This window comes from Ornithodoros turicata, chromosome 10, assembly GCF_037126465.1.
Source record: "Ornithodoros turicata isolate Travis chromosome 10, ASM3712646v1, whole genome shotgun sequence".
Lineage (NCBI taxonomy): Eukaryota > Metazoa > Arthropoda > Arachnida > Ixodida > Argasidae > Ornithodoros > Ornithodoros turicata.
In genome coordinates this window covers 10,965,386-10,987,064 of record NC_088210.1, presented here as the reverse complement: position 1 = coordinate 10,987,064, position 21,679 = coordinate 10,965,386, and the positions used below count along the sequence as shown (strand labels likewise).

General features: G+C 46.8%; 1 protein-coding gene across 1 annotated transcript in view; it reads left to right on the top strand.

Moving 5' to 3' along the window:
- LOC135369792 (uncharacterized) overlaps window positions 1–20,994 on the top strand; it is a 74,253-nt gene extending 53,259 nt beyond the window's left edge. Inside the window, exon 2 of the mRNA XM_064603310.1 lies at window positions 18,134–20,994. Within this exon, the coding sequence (XP_064459380.1) occupies window positions 18,169–20,388 (2,220 nt within the window). The 5' untranslated portion in view covers window positions 18,134–18,168 and the 3' untranslated portion in view covers window positions 20,389–20,994. The remainder of the gene's footprint in view (window positions 1–18,133) is intronic.
- The last annotated feature ends 685 nt before the right edge of the window (window positions 20,995–21,679 follow it).

Below are 21,679 nucleotides of genomic sequence, written 5' to 3'. Positions count from 1 at the left end.
TCGAGAGCGGTGTTGCAGTGCAACACGGCCGATGTCGCACTTGCGGAAAGCATTCGCCCGCTGCGTTCAGTGTTTCTTGCCCGCACAAACCCCGCGCACGCGCAAAAGACGCGTCTCGTTTTTAAAGGTACCATAAAGCAGTCGAGGTGCAACCTCATATTTTGTGTGCCCTGAAATGTGTACGTCCTCAGGAGTAAAATGCCGCAAAATTTTCTCACATAGACGTTATAGATCCCGAAAAAATCAAAATTAAAATCTACTGGCAACACTGTGGCGAAGCCGACGGACGAAACGTCCACTCCGCCAAGTACGGCGGCGAAAATGTCTCATGCGCACGACTCTGGGCCGAACAAGCGGCACCTCGGGCGCCACGGAAGTACTTGATAGGTTGGAACCATGTGCGCCATGTGTAACTTAGCTACTGAGTGCAAAATTCGGCTTGTGTTTATTTTCTTTCACACACTTTACATTTTTCTCAAAAGGTAGTATTTGCAAATCCCGACAGGAAAGCCATCTGTTTATCGGTCTCCTTGCTTACAGGGTTGCTTGACAAATTGAGGGCTTCTTCCCACCAGGCGTCGCCCCGACATTCTTGAATGCGTTTTTATTTACCGATTAAAAATACTTAGAGTCAACTCCTGAACATATTACTGGTTGTGCTGAGCCTTTGAGTCAAGCACTCTCACGTGATGCTGACTGCATAGGTTCGCCCTCGACTGCTTTATAGTACCTTTAAACAGTGAAGTGGTCAAAAGGACTTCTTGCGTGCGCTGGCCCTACTTTGAATGCTAACTTCTGCTTCACGTGCCAACCAATTTGCTTCGGCAAATTCCCGCTACGACCCGCCACCGGTGAATTGAATACCACTGGCCCATTGAATAGCAGGTACGCGCAAGAAGAATTTGAATACAATCTGCGCTGTTTTGGAAAGAGATATTTCTTACGCATGTTCCTGACATGCCGAAGGTTACGGATATACCACAACCTTTGTGGCGATTTTGTCGCGTAGTCCCACCACTCCTCCGAACTTCAGCTCGCTCCCCCCTCCCCTCCCACCTCTTAGGAGGTACTTCAGACGCTTCTGCACTACAGGCATCTCCGCGAGTGGAGCTGCGCGGGAGAGATGACATAACGTGTTCGCGATTATCAATGGCAATGGCCATAGCTCCCGCGCCTCTGACGTCAGAGCCATGTACGACACGTGGAAAACACATTTCCCTTCAGCCCAACTTACTTCTATTTCGTTATTATATGTGTTTTCTTGCATCGAACCAAGCCATTTGTATTATGTGCGTGCGTGCGAGGAAAGTGCATCACAGACCGAACTGAACGGAGAAGTACGCATGGAGGAGAAACAAATAATGCTGCAGATGGTTCCGAAACACATAGAATTTATGGACTGCATGCCGCTGAAAGATTTAGTATCTCCGAATGCTCTGAAATTAATATTGAACGTCGTATGCTGAAGAAGCCATTCGGAAACTAAAAACTAAATAATTTAGTAACTCTGTGTACCTTCTTGGTGTTGTCCTCGTGCTTGTTGATACTTTTATGTCGCCTCAGCTTCTGTATTATGGGATGCGATCAAGACCAGCAGAGAGACAGTGTTGGTCCCATCGGGGAATGCGAGAGTTTTGTTGGCGGAGAGATACAAACGGAACGGGTCTCACCCTTTCTGCGCACTCTTAAAGTGCCACTATGGACTAAATCTCGTGTCTTCAGAATCCTACCAAAGTTATGTTCCTGAAATCTTCTTGTCTCTCTTTACATTCCTGCAAAATATTTTTGCTCTACGTGACGCGAAAGCTAGAGCAAATTAATTTTTATTTTTGAGAACTGTGACGTCATGTTATGCTCCGACGGAGCGCCCGGCTCTCAACTTTGTTGCCCTTCTTCCGGGCGGCTCACTTTTTGCACTCCGTGAGCGGAGCCCCACGTGACATACCATCCAACCGCTCCGACCTTGGAGAAAACACAAAGGAGAGAGAAGACATCTCTCCCATTTTCCCTTCTTTCGATCAGCGTCACGTGACTTCTCCACCACGTGACCCTCCTCGGACGCCGGCGTCGTTACTAGGAGACGGGTGCCCTCTCCAGAACGTGACATCATTGCAATTTCTGGACTTATGATTACGTAAGTCGCTCGTTGCGTCATTGAAACTTGTGGAGGGTCCGAAGACCTTCAAAAATTGACAGAAATGCACAGCGTTCGTAAACAGGATTGAAATTTCGTGTAAAGAATCCTTGAGGCACCTTCTCTTTATGGACTTATATAAAATAAACGTTGTTTTCTGAGTCCGGAGTGGCACTTTAAAGGAGCACTGAGGTGACCTCCAAAACATTTATTTCGTTTTTCGGTGCAGAGTGTTCTTCAACAAATAAAATGAGTCCCTGCGAAAGAATGATGGGCGTAGGTGACCTACAGAGCGAGCGTGAGGGCTTCTGTTTCGCACATCTTCGAAAAATTCTTCTCGTCGTGAAAAGAGCGCATCGCAGAACGAGAGGACGTCGTGACGTATGCTACTCCCCTCACGTGACGAGTGAGGTTCAGCGGCACAGCTCAAGCACGTATAAACGTCACGTGAGCTGCGAAAAAAAAACGAAGAAACAAGGCACGGAGCCTCCAATACGTCACGCGAGAGTCGTGTCGGCCGTCCGCGGCTGCTTTCCCCGACTGCTTTTTGTAAATTCGATTGCACAGCTATAACGCACCGCAGAGCGAAAGTATTTTGCATGGTGGCTCCTTGTGGACAGCTTGACAGATGAGCCAGGACTTCGAGCGACGTTAAATGTCACCTCATTGCTCCTTTGAAACAGAGGTGGTGGTTGTCACGAGACCGACTAGCCTCACTTATGTGGGCAGCGTCACGACTGTATATAGCGAGCAAGAGATGGGATGATGAGATGTTGAAATGATGATGGTCGAAAGTTACGTTGTAGTAGACCGGTCAATGCTAGGGTTGGTGAGAAATTCCGCGAGAAAATAAGCTCAGTATAAGGACATAGTATATTTAGTTATAAATTGAGTTATAAATTCTGATTCCGGTTGGATTCCTGGAGGAAGCAGAGTTAAGCAGGCTAAAACAGAATTTAATCTCACTGCACGCTTCTAGCGAACAGTCACCCCTAAAGATATCGTTCTCTTCTCGGATTTGTTCAAAGCGGGAGGCACACGCCTTTTTGTGATACAGCATTTGTGTTGATGGTCACGAGCTCCCGTGGCTCAGTGGTTAGCGTCACAGGAAAGCAACTTATAAATATGGCTTCTTATATTGTAGGATTTTTTTGGGGTATGTCCTTACATATTATTAGCTGTATGGCCTTGTTCTGCTTCATTCTACCCCATCTATTCAGTAACCCTTTCTGAAGGTAGCTACCGCTCTGTCCGATCTTCTGGAGCGTGAAGGGCACGAGTGTCTCTCGGAGTACAAGCGATGTTAATAATAAGTCATAATAACAAACCACATTCCACACAGGATTACGACACTGACTTTCAGGCGATGCAATCATGGGGGTGAAGCCTCCTTTTCTTTCCGTGGTGGACAGGGAAACGCGAATAAAGGAATGAAAGCGACCAAAAGGTGACCTCATTTGTGTGTACTTCGAACACAAAGAACCAACCCGTGACCTTCGTGAAGGAATACGACTTTATGAAACGGTGATGTTCTCCATCCGCGCTGTTTCGGTTTTGATATGTCAACCAACGTCATCATTATACGTCACGGTGACGTTATTCTATAGAGATCTACAACGTCCTTCATGAATAGCAGATTGACTCTGGCTCGACAGGTAATGCTGCACGAATCAGTATGCCCACCCCCCCTTTGGCTAAGGAAGAGGCAGAACGCTGCGCGCGTGTGACCAACAATATTTATTTGAGAGAAAATATAATATCCAAAACAAGCGAGTATTAGCTATGATGTTGCATCAGATATTAACTCACGTGTAACAGAGAAGCAATTATCTGCAAGCGCCGTACGCAGACGACATACACGACTTTTTGGAAAACCACACATGAGAATGAATGTACTGCCAATTATTACTGCTGGCTATGTGCACAACAGATGGCGCTACCAGTTTTGTGAGTTGTCAATTGTCCAGTTACAGCGCTTTAGAAGAAGCACCTGCGTTCCTGATCATTTCAACAAGTCCATATTATCGACAGCGTTTATTAGTTTTAATTGATTAGTTTATATTTTCAGTATATTACAAAACGAATCCCGCATACACACACATGCACACACAAAATGGTGATACTACTCTAGGACGGTGACAATATTCGAACCGTTCGAATATCAAAGCCAATAATTGTATATTCGATTCAATGTTCGAATCTAATATACAATTATTGGCTTCGATATTCGAATGGTTCGAATATTGTCACCGTCCTAGAGTAGTATCCCCATTTTGTGTGTGCATGTGTGTGTATGCGGGATTCGATTCAAAGTTCGAATCTAATATGTAATTGCATATTCAAATTCCGATTCTTCAAACGTACAGATGTCTCTTCCAAATCGAATATATTCGAATCGTTCCGAAGGTGCACTCATGTGCTCAGAAACGCCAGAAGAGAGGGCATGAAACAGAGCAAGCGCTACCCCACGCGAATATCTGCATACGTATATGTTACATGCATATATGCTGTGTACCCATACATATGCTGCGTAAGTGTTTAGTTCTACGCAATATTATTCGCTTCCTGTTCGCATCGGTCACATGACTACAGGCTATGACAGTTTCCCTCTGCGGACGGGAAAGGGAAAGAGTGAGAGGGGGAAGTTTGGAGAACCCACTTGGCAAAGTGCCTGCACACTCACGAGGCAGGATATTCGTAAATCAGCATGTGTCCACACCACCTGGATAGAGAAAGCCTTCTGATTCGTCGACGTGACATAACAACTAAGAGTCAGTGAATCAGAACCGTGTTTTCAGTGGCAGTAGCCAATTACGAACGAGCTTACAGCGATCGTAGCCATGGAAACAAACCACCGTCGTCTGCGAGTAGTGATTGAACATTGAAAATGGGGACAACTTCAAAATAAAGCACAAAGCGGTCCCCTATCTTTCTCAAGACTGATTTCCTGGAAAGCGTGTTGCCCTTTTTGTCTACGGATTCAGGTCTACAGGTTCCAAGTTAGCGGCAACCATATCTGAGTTCTTGAATGCACCTTTTTCACATAAGCGTCGTACCCTACCATGCTCAGAGAGCGTCAAAACAAATTCACATGGATAGCACAAAGAACCAAAACCGGTCCGGAGTGGGACCGACGTGGTCGCGCCGTTCGTGCGATCTCCCCACAGGTCCCCAATTGTGTCGTCCTCATACTGCGCTATCTCATAAAGACGGGGATAACCCTCTCCGGCGTCTCAAAGTCATGCACATGCGCATCAGCCATTGTGAAAAAGGCCCATTCGCAGAACGGCAACTCGCAGTAGCAGACGAATTCTGACTTTACATGTCCACGTAGCGAAGGAGAGAGAGGAGGCAATAAGTAGGTCATCTGTATCTAGGTGGCGTTGCATGAGTCCACAGAAGAAATCACGTGACTCGAATTTTTTTTTCCCCGCTTATATGGAGGAAGGAACCAGTGAAGCTGCTACACAGGCAAAGAGGGGGAAATATAGATCCCCTCTTGCCTATTTTTACTTGCGCAGCGAATAGACGAGTTCAGAAAATCCCAGAGTGCTTAGCGTCGCTTTGAACTGTGGGAGTTTACTAATACGAAAGAAACGGGTGGCCTCCAAACTGTTCCGATTTCTCCCCTTACCGGTCCATCGTTCACGACGTGTCAAGGTCGGTGAAAGCGAAATGTGAAGGATTATTCTTCGTTCCCCCGCTCAGCAAGCGTCCAGGATGCAATGCGTGCGTAAAGAGCAACTGGGATTTTATGAACTCGTCTATTGGCATCGTATTGGCCTTGGGCTCTGTCGCTATTCGCTTAGTATTTGCTTCGGTTTTCAAATTCGCAGTGTCCCTATACTACTCACGTTACACGCCACCGTAAATCACCGCGAAATTGACTTCAACATCCTCGTCTGCACTTACGTCGAAACGGAACTGGGTTGCATCAGAGCGTGCCGCCTAATAGCGGGGCTCCTTTCAAGCCCCGGCGAGCAGCAAGAACATCGCAATCCCTGCTTGGGGAATACGTTGACGACGCTACTGTCTCATGAATATGAAAGCTTGCAGGATAAGAGGGCGAAGGTCAGCTCGGCCTTGATGGAGAACGACCCAGTCTTTTAGTCGGCACTATATAAGACGAGATTGGTGGACTCAAGGTCGGTCCGGATCATGTGATTCCGGCAGGAATTTGTGTCCCTGACGGGGGAAAATGCCGTTCTGCTCACCGGGTATCAGGAACATCGTCTGTTGTCCCATATTGACGCATACACAAGAGGCCCACGTATCGATCGCCGCCGAGAGCGGAGTATCGGCAATCGAGAATCTCATTACGTTGGTGTTGAAGAGGCTAACTTGAGTGAGCGCTGTTTTCTAGGTCTTCTTTTTTTTCTTTTTTTGCCTTCGTTTCCGTTTCAACGCTATTATCCCGATCTTGCGGCTAACCGAAGCAGAAAGTACGGGGTTCAGTTTTTTTTTTTAAAAGGGGGAGGGGGAAGACAAAGAGAGTGTCAGTGCAATGTCAGATGCAATTTCAGATGTCTCTTGTCAGATGCTCTTGTCGACTTCCCTACCACTTCAAACCAGGGTTCGGAAAAACCCGGTTTTTTTTAAAAAAGCCCGCCCCAGTGGGTTTTTTCGGGTTTTTCGGGTGGGTTTTTCAGGTGCTGGGATTTTTTTTTTTTTCGAACTGCTGCATATGACACGCAACAGCCGTTCTCCACCTATTTTTCATGTTTCTGGTAGAAATAATTGTTTGCCGCTGTAGAATTTACGGTAAAGGAATCTCCGAAGCAGTCGTCCCTTTTCCTTCTTTTCTTTTTTTTTTTTTCCTTCGTTTCTGTATTTCACCCGCGTGTGGGCTTTATTGGGCTTTTCAGCCCGGGTGGACCCCAAAAAAACCCGGGTGGGTTTTTTTAAACTGGGTCCATTCGGCGAACCCTGCTTCAAACCTGCTTGACACCCTGTGTTCGCGTGGTCTCTGACATTATGAACCAGTGAGTGTTTCTCGGTGCCTATAACGTCTCCCCCTTTCCTTTCCGCCTTTTTTTTATGATTTCTTCTGCTAGACCTACTCTGCCTCTTTCCTGTTTATTTGTTTTTGTTTTTCGTTGTTGTTGTTTTTTTTCTTCTTTTTCTGGCTCTATTGTTCCAGCCAGAAACCCGTTTTGGAGTAGCCAGTTCTGACTGGGTCGGAACTAACCTCTCCATATTTTTTCTTTCTTATCCAATCCAATCCAATCCAGTCCTGGCTTTCGTCAAGTATTGAACGCGTGCTTCAAAATTTGGTCAACATTTTGAAAATTAGGTCGAACCAAGTGCCGCTCACACGTCCGAATTAAATAATGGTCGCAATATTCCTCACTGCTGTCACGTCCGAAATAACACTCAAAAGCATACTTCCTGATGGCAAAACGACAAGAGTAGTTCCTATGATGCAGTAGAGCAGCGAAGCAGACTTCATAAGAGATTGTACTGAGCCAAGCAATTTAAATTTACAAGCTTAAATACGAAGCTTAGCATGAGCCAAGGTGTCAGCGTTTTGTTCGTTTGTTTTTGTTTTGTTTGTCATTTCCGCGAACTGAAGGACGTTGACTACATTGCACTTTTCCATGTGATGGTGACGATGATGATGAGGATGATGATGACATTTCGTGTGGCTTTTCAGCGTCCAGTATGTCGCTCAAACTGAGTATTTAACTCTGGACTAATCGTGTCAATTATGTCTGGTGCATTAGAAAGAAGGTGTTTTGTCTAAGAAATATATATAACATATACATAAATACATACATAAAATATATACATATACATTACCATACATATAACCAGCGCTGAGGTGTCTGGTCTGGGATGACTGTGTGCGCTCGCGGTAGCGCAACTACTACTTCCTGAATGTCCAGATCATATTAGCGCTCACGCACAGGGGTGGGGTCCCGCAGCCTAAGCGGGGAGACACCCCGTATACGTAACATCATCATTCATAATTTAACTGTCGTTTGTTGTATTGGTCGCGGGGTGCACTGGATCGGGGGCAGCATGCGTATCGTCACTGGTGCGCGATATGTTCAATGGCCGTCAGTTTCAACGGTCATTGGCTTGCAGGTCATTAAACTTCATTTTCATATCTCAATCTAAAGTTACGCAGGTAATGGGGTTGTGGTCTGCTCTTCAGCGATGAATCACCCGATGTCATAGTCACGATTTATCCGCTGCTGTTCTTGTTGGACTGCTCGCGTGACAGCGGTACCAGATCTGTACACGACGCGAAATGAACAAGGTAAAATTAAAGGATCAGTGAAATAGTATCCTGATTAGAAGCGACTATTAGCACACGGTCTGTTAGCACCGACTGTGCCAAATAATCTCGCCGAACGGCGCCAATATCTCTACGCAATGCAATTTACGAAAACTCCCCGAAAGCTCAGGAACGCGCAATGCGGTGTGACCTCCGTGGCGCCGCTTGATCCTGGCTGTCGTCACATCCAGGAAAGATAAGCTCTTATTTGCCGTTAATCCGTCTGGTGCGGACACGGTGCGGCGCTGGCCACACACGCTTCGACCGCTTCGGTAGAAGTCGGGTGACGTGTCCCTACATGAGCCACCTGATTGGCCCTCCGCTGGTCGTCACGGAGTGACGCCAGCCTCTCTCACTCATACATATGGGGTTCTAGAAAAGACTACACTCTTAAAAATGAACTTCACCCCATAGCACGCTCCTAGCCAACCATCATCCCGAATGACAACGTTCTCGCCCCTGATTTGTTTAAAACGAAAGGCAGAGCTTATTTTGCACCGTACATAATAAGAACAAAATAAGCTCCGCCTCTCGTTTTCAACAAATCAGGGACGAAACGTTGTCATTCGGGATGATGGTTGGCTAGGAGCGTGCTATGTGGTGAAGTTCATTTTTAAGAGTGTACACTCTTAGAAATGAACTTCGCCGCATAGCACGCTCCTAGCCAATCATCATTTGGAATGATATCGTTATCTGCCCCGATTTGTTGAAAACTGGAGGCGTACGCCTTTTTTGTGACACTTATGCTGTTCATAATTGTCACAAAAAAGGCGTACGCCCCCTGTTTTCAACAAATCTGGGCATATAGCGATATCATTCGAGATGATGGTTGGCTAAGAGCGTGCTATGCGGTGAAGTTCATTTTTAAGAGTGTAGGACGGATTGTAGAGCGTCTGCTCATCAAACACCTTTCAGGCACGCTTCACGTCATCTTTGTAATTCGTGGTGGTGGTGGTGGTGATGGTGAAAGGGCTTGTCGTTGTCGGCATCACGTATGTGGGCAACGTCACGACTGACGCCCTGGGGGAATGTGCGTCCTGGGCCGACTTCTAAGGGAACTGTGCCGACATATGACTGAGAGCGTCTGAGGAAATTCGTAATTCGTAATCCGTGGTTTTGCGTCGCGAGTGGCGAATCATATGTGGATCTTTAACGAGAACAGCAATTTGGGCTAGTTCTTATGTACTGAACAACATGGTACCGCGTCAAACAGTACACGAGAAACAGGAACGACGAGAACTGCGCTTGTCTCCTTCTCGTCGTTCCTGTTCCTCTTCCTTTCTTTCTTTATCCTCAAGTCACAAGGAATTACAGAGGGGAGTGGAAATGAAAAAGATGTGCAAATGAAAGGTTACACATACAAACTTACACATCAAATACGTCGTGAAGTAAAGTACGGAACCTTGTTCTGTCCCGGACCACTGCGATGGTCGCAGGAAAGTCATTCCAGTCACTCGCTGTCTTGGGAACGAATGAGTTCTGGAAGTGATTAGTTCGGCTAAAAGGAACGAGGACTTTTTCAGAATGATACAAGTACTTAGATATACGGTGAGGAGGTGAAAAAAAAAAAAAAAAAAAAGAGAATACCTGGGAAGAGTGTCATTATAACAGATTTTATGAAATAGCAACAGACGAGAGATTTTACTGCGTACAGGAAGAGGTGGAAGAGAGGCGCGACCTTTGAGCTCGCTGACGCTGGAATGACGTGAGTAATCTGAAAAAAAATGAAGCGAGCAGCCTTGTTCTGTACCGATTCTAACGTGCTCATGTGCTCGTGTCAAATTCCTCATGTGCTGTTTGGCGCGCTACCATGTCGGTTAGGATCTATTTAGTTCAGCTAAGGCTTCTTTAACGGGCGTCCAAATCTCAGCACACCGTATTTAACGTCTCCCCCTGAAGACGGCGCGTAGTAACTGGTACCCTCCCAAGCAGCACAACATGTTGGTCCAATATTGCTACAATATTAGCCCAACCTGCCGTGCTCCTTGGGCTGTGACTAAGTTGCTGGTGTCCCTGTAATCAATATGTTCATGCATTGTTTTTTGTGGGCTCTTGGCTCCTTGTGTCAACGTGTCATAAGGGAAATGAAGGTGCAGGAGGAATAGAAATACTGTGGGAGTGCTGTGGTAAGCTTGAGAGAACTGATGTTCTGAGGCTGGAACAACATAGAAGGGACAAATACATACAAAGCCTCAATTTGCCTAAGAAATTAACGATGAAAGATGAAAGTCACTGAAAAGGTTAGCCAGCTGTAGGAGTCGAACCCACTGTGGTAAGGTACTGTGGTAAGGTACTGTAAGGGGTACTGTGTGTGTGGGTGTGGTGTGTAAAAGTATTACTGTGTGTGTGGGGGGGGGGCACTACTACGACACACGTGCGTCCCCGCTGCGATCTGTTGTGAGGAGCTCACTGAGCGAATGCCACCTGTGGGGAGATGAATGAAATAACTGTGATTAGACTAGATTAGATTTTGCAAATAAGTCTGTATGTTGTAACGGTGCCCGATGCGAGACAAGCGACATGCACTCTTTCACGCATTACGTATACAAATAAACACTCGCGTAACTTGCCAACATGAGACGTTCGCGTTGCGGTCAGTGATTTATCCTGACCCCCCTACATCCCCCTAACACCCCCCAAAATCTGCATGAGTTCCCCCTAAATTTTGTGAGATTGCGCAATATTTCGTCAAAAGCACCCCCCCCCCCCTCTCCAAGGACGAAATTCTTGGTAAACCACTGGTTGCGGTTGACAGGCGAACATAAACGAGCATTTCCGCGTACTTGGCGCCCCTGGCGGCAGAATGTCGAATGTCACGCTTTCCCCCCAGTAACCATGGCGACGCTCACACGAATCTGCACGTCGTGTGGCAAAGTAACAAGGGAACGATTGAACGGAAACATCTCCTCGAGTCTGAGGAGCAACGAAGGGGGTAACTAGACAGGACGGACACGGGACAAGAACCGACAACGACGTTTCCGTTCAATCGTATAAACCAGATCGCTTGTCTGCTCTACTTACGTTTAACAAGAGGAGACATGCAGAAAGAGACTGCAAGCGTATCTCAGGCATTGCGAGTATACGAAATGACGGCAAGATTGAACCCAAAACATGCGCATAACCATGAAGCCGCTGATCCCCCAATTAACATGGCGGCTGCCTGCAGGTAGCCGCGCATGCGCGAACACGTGCTCGGAATTGGTCCATTTATCTAGCGCGGTAGCGAACATTTCGCTGTCAGATTTCATGGCTCACGAGCTCGCCATGAACCATAATAAACGGGTAAAAAACAAAGCTTAGCTCAATTGATAGAGCTCTGGAGTCTGGACCGGAAAAAAAAAGAAGAAACAGCTCGCGTGGTTCATGGGTTAGCGTGCTGGCCATGTGACGTCGAGACTTGAGGCACCCGTGTTCGAATCCCGATGCCGGCTGTGCTGTCTGTTTTTTTTTCCCTGGGTTTTCCTCAGACGCTGTCAGCACAGTTCCTTTAGAAGTCTGCCTAGGACGCACCTCTCCAGGTTGCCCACCTCTGTGAGGAGCACTATATTGCAGATTAGCTCTACACTCTTGAAAATGAACTTCACCGCATAGCACGCTCCTAGCCAACCATCATCTCGAATGATATCGTTACCTGCAGGAGGCTTAATCGCTTCATCGTCGTTACGGTCGTTACAAGCTAACGAGTGGCGGGAAATTAAAAAAGGTGGGCACGTCACACGTGGTGGTGGTGGTGGGTGGTGAAAGGGCTTGCCGTTGTCGGCCTCACAGAGGTGGGCAACGTCACGACTGACGCCCTGGGGGAATGTGCGTCCTGGGCCGACTTCTAAGGGAATTGTGCCGACATATGTCTGCACGTCACACATTGCGGGTGACGTGTTCCGCGGCCTTCACGTATCGCGCAAAGAGCGCCGTGCACGTGTTTTATCACGTGCCCACCTTTTTAAATTCCCTGCCCGCCTTTTTGAATTTCCCGCCACTCGTTAGCTTGTAACGACCGTAACGACGACGAAGCGATTAAGCCCCCTGATCTGTTGAAAACGGGAGGCGGACGTCTTTTCTGTGACAATTATGAACATCATAAATGCTCGCTCGTTCGTGGTAGCCAAGGTCAGGCCTCCACAGCTCCCCGCATTTGCGGCAGTAGAAAAATAAAAAAACGTCACAGTCACGTGGTATTACATCGTCAGGCATCATGACGGATGCCCATTGGCCAAAGGAGGATGCGCGCTTCGGGATTGGTTGATAAAGTTTCGAAATATCTGACAGCTCACTTTTCGCGGGAAGTCTGGGCAGTCGGCCAGGCGGGAAGCTCCAAGCAAGGTCGCTGCGTCTCCGCGGCTCGCCGATGTCGGTTGACCACAACGACCAAAGAGGAAGTGTACGCGCGGGTTTGTTCGTGAGCTATAGTGACTCTGGCCATGTACTGATCTCCGATAAAGTGTCAACCTACGGACATTTTTGCCGGGTCGGAACTGGAATGCTTGGTGAGCTTACGCCTGAGGAACACTTTCGAGCGCTGTCGCATTTTCAAATACAGTGACTAAGAAGAGAGTGTTCGTAACGACAAAAGTATTTCCCGTGACTGTGTGACCTACGGTGCATCGCCAGTATGAGAAGAAGATGCTCATCTGTGAAACGCACGCACTCGTGGACTTCGCTCGCCTCCAGAAGTAGACTGTATGTGTGCTTTGCAAGTTCGAACTTGGTTTGGTTGCTGTCTGTTCAAGGAACGAAACGTCCTGTACGCACGGTGAATATATGAGTCAAACATTTGAGTTTATACGTTGCATCAATAAATATGTATTTCGCCTATCAAAAGTGTCTTAGTTATTTTGGAATAACGGGCGCCAGGTATGAAAACCAGTAGAAGTCAATGGCAGCCAGGGCCGGCCGAAAGCCGAGCCAAACTGAGAGGTTGCTGATTGGTTGGCTGCTAGGCATCACGACGCATTTTCATTGGTCGTATGTCCAGTGTTGCCTGAATTATCTCAAACTATGGGCTCTATGGGGAGCTGTGGGCGCCTGGCCAAGGTCGTGCTGGAGACTGGAAGGTAGTGGGTTCGAATCCTACCTCCGGTTGTGCTGCCTGAAGTTTTCCCTGGGCTTTTTCCGAAGACCTTTTCAGACGAATGTCGGCACAGATCCCCCTGAAGTCGGCCCAGGACGCACACTAACCCCCTGTCCCCCACTCCTTCCTGCTGTCCTCTCTCCATCTGTCCACATCAGTACGTCCTCTCTACATCAGTCCACTCATAATCACAGTTGCTTCGAGGCACTAACGAGGAATAAAAAGAAAACAAAGCTTCGTTTGCTGGATCTGAAATATTATGCTATAAGCGCGACTAATTTAATTGGCATGTGTGAAATTTGCAAACTTGGAACCATGTGGGCCAGCTATACATTCAAAAATCGCGCTCGACACTTTGTCGTCACCTCTCCTCTGTGACTTGCACAACCAGTTGTCCAGCGCTGATTGATTGATTGATTGATTGACTGATTATTTAGAAGAAAACCAGGGAGAAATTGAGCATCTCCTGACTAGTTCTGCTACTCCCAAAACAAAACAACAAACAAACAAACAACCCAAAACAAACAAAAGTACATTCTCCATCCTCAACAATTAGTGTGTTGGTACACTAGGTGCAAGTGAATAAATATCGCTAGAACATGCAGAGAAACAGATACACACTAATGCAAAGATATACACTAATGCAAAGGTATGTCCAGCGCTCTTGTACGTTCACGTGAACGCTTCATAACGTTGACCAGGGGACTTAATCGCTTCATCGTCGTTACGGTCGCTACAAGCTAATGAGTGGCGGGAAATTCAAAAAGGAGGGCGGGAAATTTAAAAAGGTGGGCACGTGATAAAACACGTGCACGGGCTCTTCGCGCGATACGTGAAGGCCGTGGTACACGTCACGCGCAATGTGTCACGTGCCCACCTTTTTGAATTTCCCGCCACTCGTTAGCTTGTAACGACCGTAACGAAGATGAAGCGATCAAGGCCCCTGGCTCCGTCAAGGCGAATCAAAATCAGGAGCGATATCATCCAGCCATAGCGAGCGCTTCGGTAACGTGTTCAAGTTTGACGCGTTTTCCTGGGCGCCGTTAAAGTCACTTTAGGCGCCGTGCATACGCAACGCCCTCCCCAGTTTCAGATTACGTAAGGCGCCCCAAAGTGCAGACGAGTTTGTTCGTGTGTTGCTAGGTGCCTTTCGGAAGCCGCTTGGGAACTTCAAGAGAACTAACATTTCGCGTGATCGATAGTGGCCATTGATGAGAGCGAACGCAAGATTGTATCGTAAATTGCAGAGGCTTAAAGAAGAATTAAGACAAACACGACAACTGATTGCGAACGCAGTACTTTCGTTTTCGCCCTGTGTGAAAATGATAAAGGCTGCAGTCGAAGATCTTATAAATAACTAGAAGGGTAGAAAATCCAGTGAACCGGTAATGAAATGTTAAGGGAGGTGCCTCAGCACGACAGCCACCGATATTCCGAACAGTCTCTGTTCGAAACATCGGCGACTCTCGCCCTGAGGCACTAACCCCAACATTATAAAGAACTAGTTTGTATCAAGTTCCCAGAAACTATTTGAATAGTCCAACGAAGATTATATTATTACATCCCCCGGAGGTGCGTCCGACACATAAATTTGGCGAGGCGCTCGAAAATGTTTCGAGAGTATTGGGGTTGTGTGTGTGCTTGTGTGTGTGTGTGGGGGGGGGGGGGGTAAATGAAGGGGAATTATCAGAAGACCGTGTTGAGAACTACTGAAAGTCGCGTGGTTTAGGGATGGTTAGGGATGTGGTTAGGGAAAGGGGGTGGCTTAGGAAGAGATCTTCCTTATCAGTAGAGGGCATTTTAGAGTAACCATATTTTTCTCCTTATTTCCGTTCCTGTTAATATGCTAGTGAGTTGCTATTAATTGATGTTAATATGCTAGTGAATTGAAGTATGCTAGTGATGGTGAACCGCCGTTCTCGTGTCAGTGTTGTCCCACATATGTATTAAAGACGAAAGAGGTACTAGATTTAGGTTTCAGTGATCAGATAATATAGTTTAGAGCGATTATGAGCGTTTGGTGCGGCCTAATATTACGTACGTTACCAAGAGTTTGCTCTGGTTCGTGTTTGTTATTTCGTCACGTGAAAATTTGAATGTTTGCGATTCATGATATATTACTAAAAACTTGAAGCCAAATCAACGATGTGCCTTGTCGCTATTGCTACGTCCACCGAAGGCGCCCCAGTCGTGAAGCGCGATAGATTAGATACGTAACAGAGAAATATGGAGGCGTTAGTCGTAAACAGAATTTTGCTGCATCTTACAGCTCGCACACAAAAATGCAGTTCGTACGTTCAAAGAAACGGACGACAATGCCTGACACTGTTCAGCACATGACCGTCCTGAAAAGTGCTTCATGTCGTTTCAGATTTGATCACGAGCTTCTTTTATTTTGTGTTTAAACAAAGTACAGGGAAACGGTGAGATGGGTCACCGATACAAAACACACTCATAAAATCGCCGACACTCTTTAGGCCCTATTTCTTTTCCTTATTAGTGCACATGCTAACAGGTAATGGGATAACTGGGCTTATGGGCTTAGCTAATGGGCCCAGTGGGATTAATCAATTACTCTATACGAATGTCAAAGTTTACTCTTCCTTAGCTCTTGAATTGTCTGCCCGGCGATGTCAAGCTTAACTGTTCGAAAACTACTTTAACGCGTCGTTTTCCCAAGAACAATATCGTAACAAATATCCTGATACGTACCGTTCCCTACAGTATCTTTCCCTTCCCCTACCGTAATAATAATACTTCCTACCTGATTACTGAATAATAATAATAATTCCTGAAAAGATACCTGCAAAGAAACAGTGAACACCTCCACAGCAGTGTCATAAAAGGTATCCGAATTTGTCGAGACGGCAATTTATGAGCAGTTATATCATGTACATAAAAAGGAAAGACAGTGTCTCGAATAAAGCGGGAAGGTCCATTGAAATTCAAAAGATTAATCAACGTTTTTTGCGTTCAAAATATTACGAATGCATTTGTACAAGAAAATGCAATCACGACTGTAGTTTCGCGCGTACTCAAAAAAGAGATGCACTCGCACACCGGATATTGTCAGAAGGAAATGGGCAGACGAGCTCCACGTTATAAAGACTCCATGTCATACAGAATAGCTTAGCTGTGGCTTTATAGCTACACAGACACAGGAGCAAGAAAATGGACCGCACACATGCACACACAAAAGAAAAATTCACTCGCGATTTAGCGGTAAATGCGAGAGAAATGCGTTAGCATTAACCGCATTTTTTGGCCCATAATTGACTTCCGGGTATCCACTTCCGGTTTAAACATAACTTCCGGTTGTCCACCTCCAGTCAATGCTTGATTTCCTGTTTGACACTTTCAATTACTATATGTAAGTCCGTTTAATTAAACTTTAATTAGTCTGAATTACTTTCAATTACCCTGTAATTACCCTTAAATTACCTTAGGTAACCGCAGGCTGCATGAGGTAATCTTGAATTCTCTGAATTACCTTTAATTACGTTTACTTGCCTTAATTACTCTCAATTCCAATTTAATTGACGTTAATTGCCTTTAATAACATTTAATTACCTCCGGTATAACCTGCGGTTACCTTCGGTATTCTTTAATTTCATTTAATCTTTCTCTTAATTACATATATCTTACATTCATTACCTTTAAACTCAACTTCCCTGTTTTAATTGCCTTTAATTACCTCCAATTACTCGTACCTCTTACTCTCAATTACTTTCGACTACTTCAATCTCAAATAATTTGCCTCCATTTACATTTACCGTCTTATATCCCCTTTGCAGGTCCACTTATACCGCTGTCTCGGTGAGGCTTCACCATTTCACACCCATGCACACAAACACACATACATACAGCTTTTTCCATTTTGACACTCCTAACGCTAACGCATTAAACCATTATATAGGAACTGAGGAAAAACGAAGCAACAACAAGAAAAGCAGATACGTAACGATGATGATGTGGGTATTTCATCACTGGGGTGCAGAATCTTACCTCATTACATGCGAGACATTAAATGAGTAACATGAGAACGAAGCGAAATGCAACTGCGAAGGATCCTGGAGTGTCCGCGCAATACAGAGCAAAAAGGCGAAGAAATAAAAAAAGAAGTGCCGAAAGTAGAACAAAGGGCCATTGAAAGACAGAGTAGTATAACGAAGCCGTGTCTTGAGCAAACGAGCCATCGTCATGAACTTCATGAACATTTCAAGGTCCCAAAGCTGTTGCACAGCATTCTGACGAGGGCTTAGTTGAACCTGACCGAGGGAAGCCGTGTTGAATGGCTTCGTGCTGATACTATACAAATGTGCACGAAGTATCCACCTCTCCATGTCGTATTGTTCGAATTCTATAAAGACGAGCTCAATGCTCGTCGAAACTGAAAAAAAAAAAATTTCAATGAGAACGAGGGTAAAAGCCTCATGCACGTTATGTCTTCACCAACTATCGCGGTTGAAGTGAAGGCAGATTACATCAGGACACTGTCGCAGACTTTGTGTCCAGAAGCAAAATCAAATCAATGTATTGTTTGTACGATGATTATGCGATGGCGATAGCATCAATGCAAACCTCCTTTCTATTGAACATTCCCCGCGATCGCATCTATGGCGTCTAACCATGCTCCATATTTTCATTACAGGTGCGGCTGTGTCCAACTGTATTCAGCGCCTCGACATGCAGCCTGGCCGCTTGTTCACCACGATTTACCGCGGTGTCTCCCATCCCAACCACAGCACCAGGCATTCGGCGGCCCTCTTCAACTCTGCCCATGCGGAGGAGGAAAAAGGTCTCCCCGCCACCATGCGGCACGGCGACAACCAGGCGGCGGGCAGTTCCATCACCGTGGAGGTCCACTACACGCTCCTACTCGTCATCATGGTGTCTAGTGTGGCCATCAACGGACTGGTCTTCTTGCTTTTTTACCACAGACCTTCCTTGCGCCTAACGTCCAACAAATTTGTGCTCAACATGGCAATCGTGCATCTCCTACAAACGTTCCTAGTCATGCCCTTCGTGTTCGTCTCCGTTATGTTTCAAGGGTGGATCTTCCGCGAGGTCATGTGCCAAATCCACGGTGCAACGACTCTGTGCTTAACTATGGCAAACGTTCTGTCCATCCTGCTTATAGCGGTAGACAGGAACTGCGCAGTGAATAGCCCTCTCCACTACTCAATGACTATAACAAAGAAGAGAACAAGTGGCCTTATCGTGTCAGCCTGGGTTTTCTCCGTGAGTGTTTCTCTTCCTCCGCTGGCCAAGGTGTCCAGGTACGAGTACCAGGACAGGTGGGCGTTGTGCACTGTGGTATGGTACGAGGCGGACCTGTTGACGATCGCGTATTCGTGCCTCTTGTTCGTTGTTGGCTTCCTGTTGCCCTTTGTACGCATCACGTGGATCTACACGTCCATGTTCAGAGCTGCTAGAAAAAACAGTGCCAGAGCGCGGCTGCATAATTTCAACACTCCGGAACTGAGTCCTCCGCCCGACGGCCAGCAACCGTGCGCAATGTACATCCATCGGAGAACGGCATGGACGAAGCGCACGTCATCGCTCAGCCAGGCTTCGTCTCTGTTCGGCGACGAGTGGAAAGCGGTCAGGACTGGACTGCTGGTCGTCATGTCGTTCACGGCCTGCTTCCTCCCCTTCTTCTCGGTTATTCTCTTGGAGCCTCATACGAGGAGCTACGACATCGTCTTCAGAAACCTGCCAGCAATATCCATGCTCCTTATTTTCTCTTCTTCACTCATTGGACCCTACCTGTACGTGATACGCAACAAGGCGACTAGAAAACATGTGCGAAAGATATTCACCTGCTTAAGGCGTAAGCCGAGCATATTCTCTTCAAAGGGCTACCATTACAGCCGACCTGCGCCAGATAGCCACTTCTCAGGGGACAACGCTGCGGACGTCGGAAGTTCTGTGTCTATACACTCTGCTACTAGCGGAGATTACCAGAAGACATTGGTCGCGCATTCGTTATACCAGAATAAATCCGGCAACTGGAAGATCGTGACAGTAGCCGCTCCACCCAGTCGACGCAGTTCTCTTGGAAGCAACATCATCCTGAGGCCGCGGGGGGAAGACCTACAGCAGTATTACCAGCAGAGGTGCGCGTCGAGTCTGCGAGCGACGGCAATACGCAACGGCTATAACCGGCGAGCCTCTCTGGACAATTCCAAAGTCCTCTCCGCGAGGCACGACCGTGCCGACCGGGACTTTGACCTGGCATCAATACCATCGCCCAACAGTCAGGAGTGCCGCAGCATGTCGTTCCGTCTCCGCGGACGGTTTGCCAACCGAGACGAGTCCATCGAAACCTGTTACAGCTCCTGCGACAGCAGCTACGGTCAGGAAGACTGGAGTCGATTTGTGGAACAGCCCACGCGCCGGGGCCGGACAGACTCGCACTGCAGCGTGTCCACTTTGCTCTGCAACGAGCAGCAGCTGTCCAGCATTGCCCAGGTTCACCAGTACAGGGTATGTGGTACCTCGACGGCCAGCTACGGCAGTCGACCCGTTCTCAAGAGGGGAAGGTCCTTCGCCTTCGATGAGGGAGACACTTCTTACCTTCCGTCGCCGAAAATTTCGCAGTACGGCGGAGTACGCAAGTCGCATTTCGTCAACGCCAAGAGCTATCCCAGGCACAGTTCCAGCGAGACGACGACCACGACCCTGGGATCATCTACGTCGACGGACTCCCAGGACATCCCTTCGGTGTCGTCTCCTCCGCCGGTGTTTCAGTACCAGCATTGCGCGCACATGCAACAGCGTGCCCTACAGGAGGAAAGAAGAGACTCTGGCTTCGAAGATGCGATGCTAGGGAAGTGTGATATCTGCTATACAATCGTTGACGAGACTGGTTCTATCAAAGCTGTTAAATTTGTAGAGCAGTGACTCAGGAGATGTTTAAGGACATTTTTCTTTGAGCGAAGCGTGGTTGTTAACTTCAATAGGGAGATGATTAAGAATCATTTTGAGCGAATGTGGTTGTCGGTGTCAATACCTCAATACGCCTGTGTTATTACTATCATTAAGCGGCGTATTCCTCCTGTAATTTAAGTGGCTAGTCCTTGCAGGGTTGCAACAGCCCAGGGAAACCCCGGCGTAATGTGTCCCTGTGTCGAGGCGATATTACGAGTCTGCTAAGGGAGGTGCTCGCTCTCAAGCTCACCCATCCAACGTCGAAGGAGGTGGTTGCGGAGATATCATTCGGAATTAAGCTGGTTGGCATTGTGTGTGTTATCCGGCGAATTTTGGTTTTTAAGAGTGCATAGGTGCGTATTGCGGTGTCCGATGTCATTTTACACAAATTGATTTTTGTGTTGCCAGGAACCTCGTTTTCGCAAGGAAAACGGAACATCAAATGTCCGAATTACGTGTCGATTTTTTCTTCTTTTTTTTTTTTTCAGTACCAATACAACATAAGAAACATTCCAAATTCGGAAACATATTCTTAAGTCATTTATACTACCGCTGCGAACTAAATCTCATCTCTGCAGAATCTTACCGAAATTTTGTGTCATTTCAATTCACGTATCTCACACTGTGGAATTAAATTCTAGTTTCTGATACGTATAACGTTATAGCACGCCCAATCTGCCATATGTCTGGCAACAATGCTCCTCGAATGTGGATTCACGTCACTTCCGTTGCTGGCACACTTCCAACGTTGGGCAAAGAGCAGAAACGCTCGCGCTGTTGCTATGAGAGAGACTCCGCATCTCCAGATGACGTCATCTACTGCTTGCGAACCCGAAACTATCAAGTTTCGCGGCTTCTCCGCGGAAAATCGCGGAACCTCGTAAAGTTCACTGACGACATTTATTAAACCTCGTCTAGTTAATATATAAGCACTTTTCGAACGAAAAAATAGCCATGTGTGATCGACGGTCGATGCCGATCATATTGGTGATTGTTTCATAGATAGATTTCTGAATGCGACAGTCCCTTTAATATGAGTTCGAAGTGCGAACGAAAATGTTGCTGGTCTTGATACTTTCGCGCGGGTTATCCACATCTTATCGGCTACAGACCCGCTATCTTCATATCCGCAAACAATCCTTATCGCTCCAGCGTTGTCCGCATCCGATCCACATATTGCCATGATTATTTATACTCTATCCAAATACGCCAATAATGCATGGCTTAGACCGCAACCACCACAACACTGGATGAGACGCAGGGA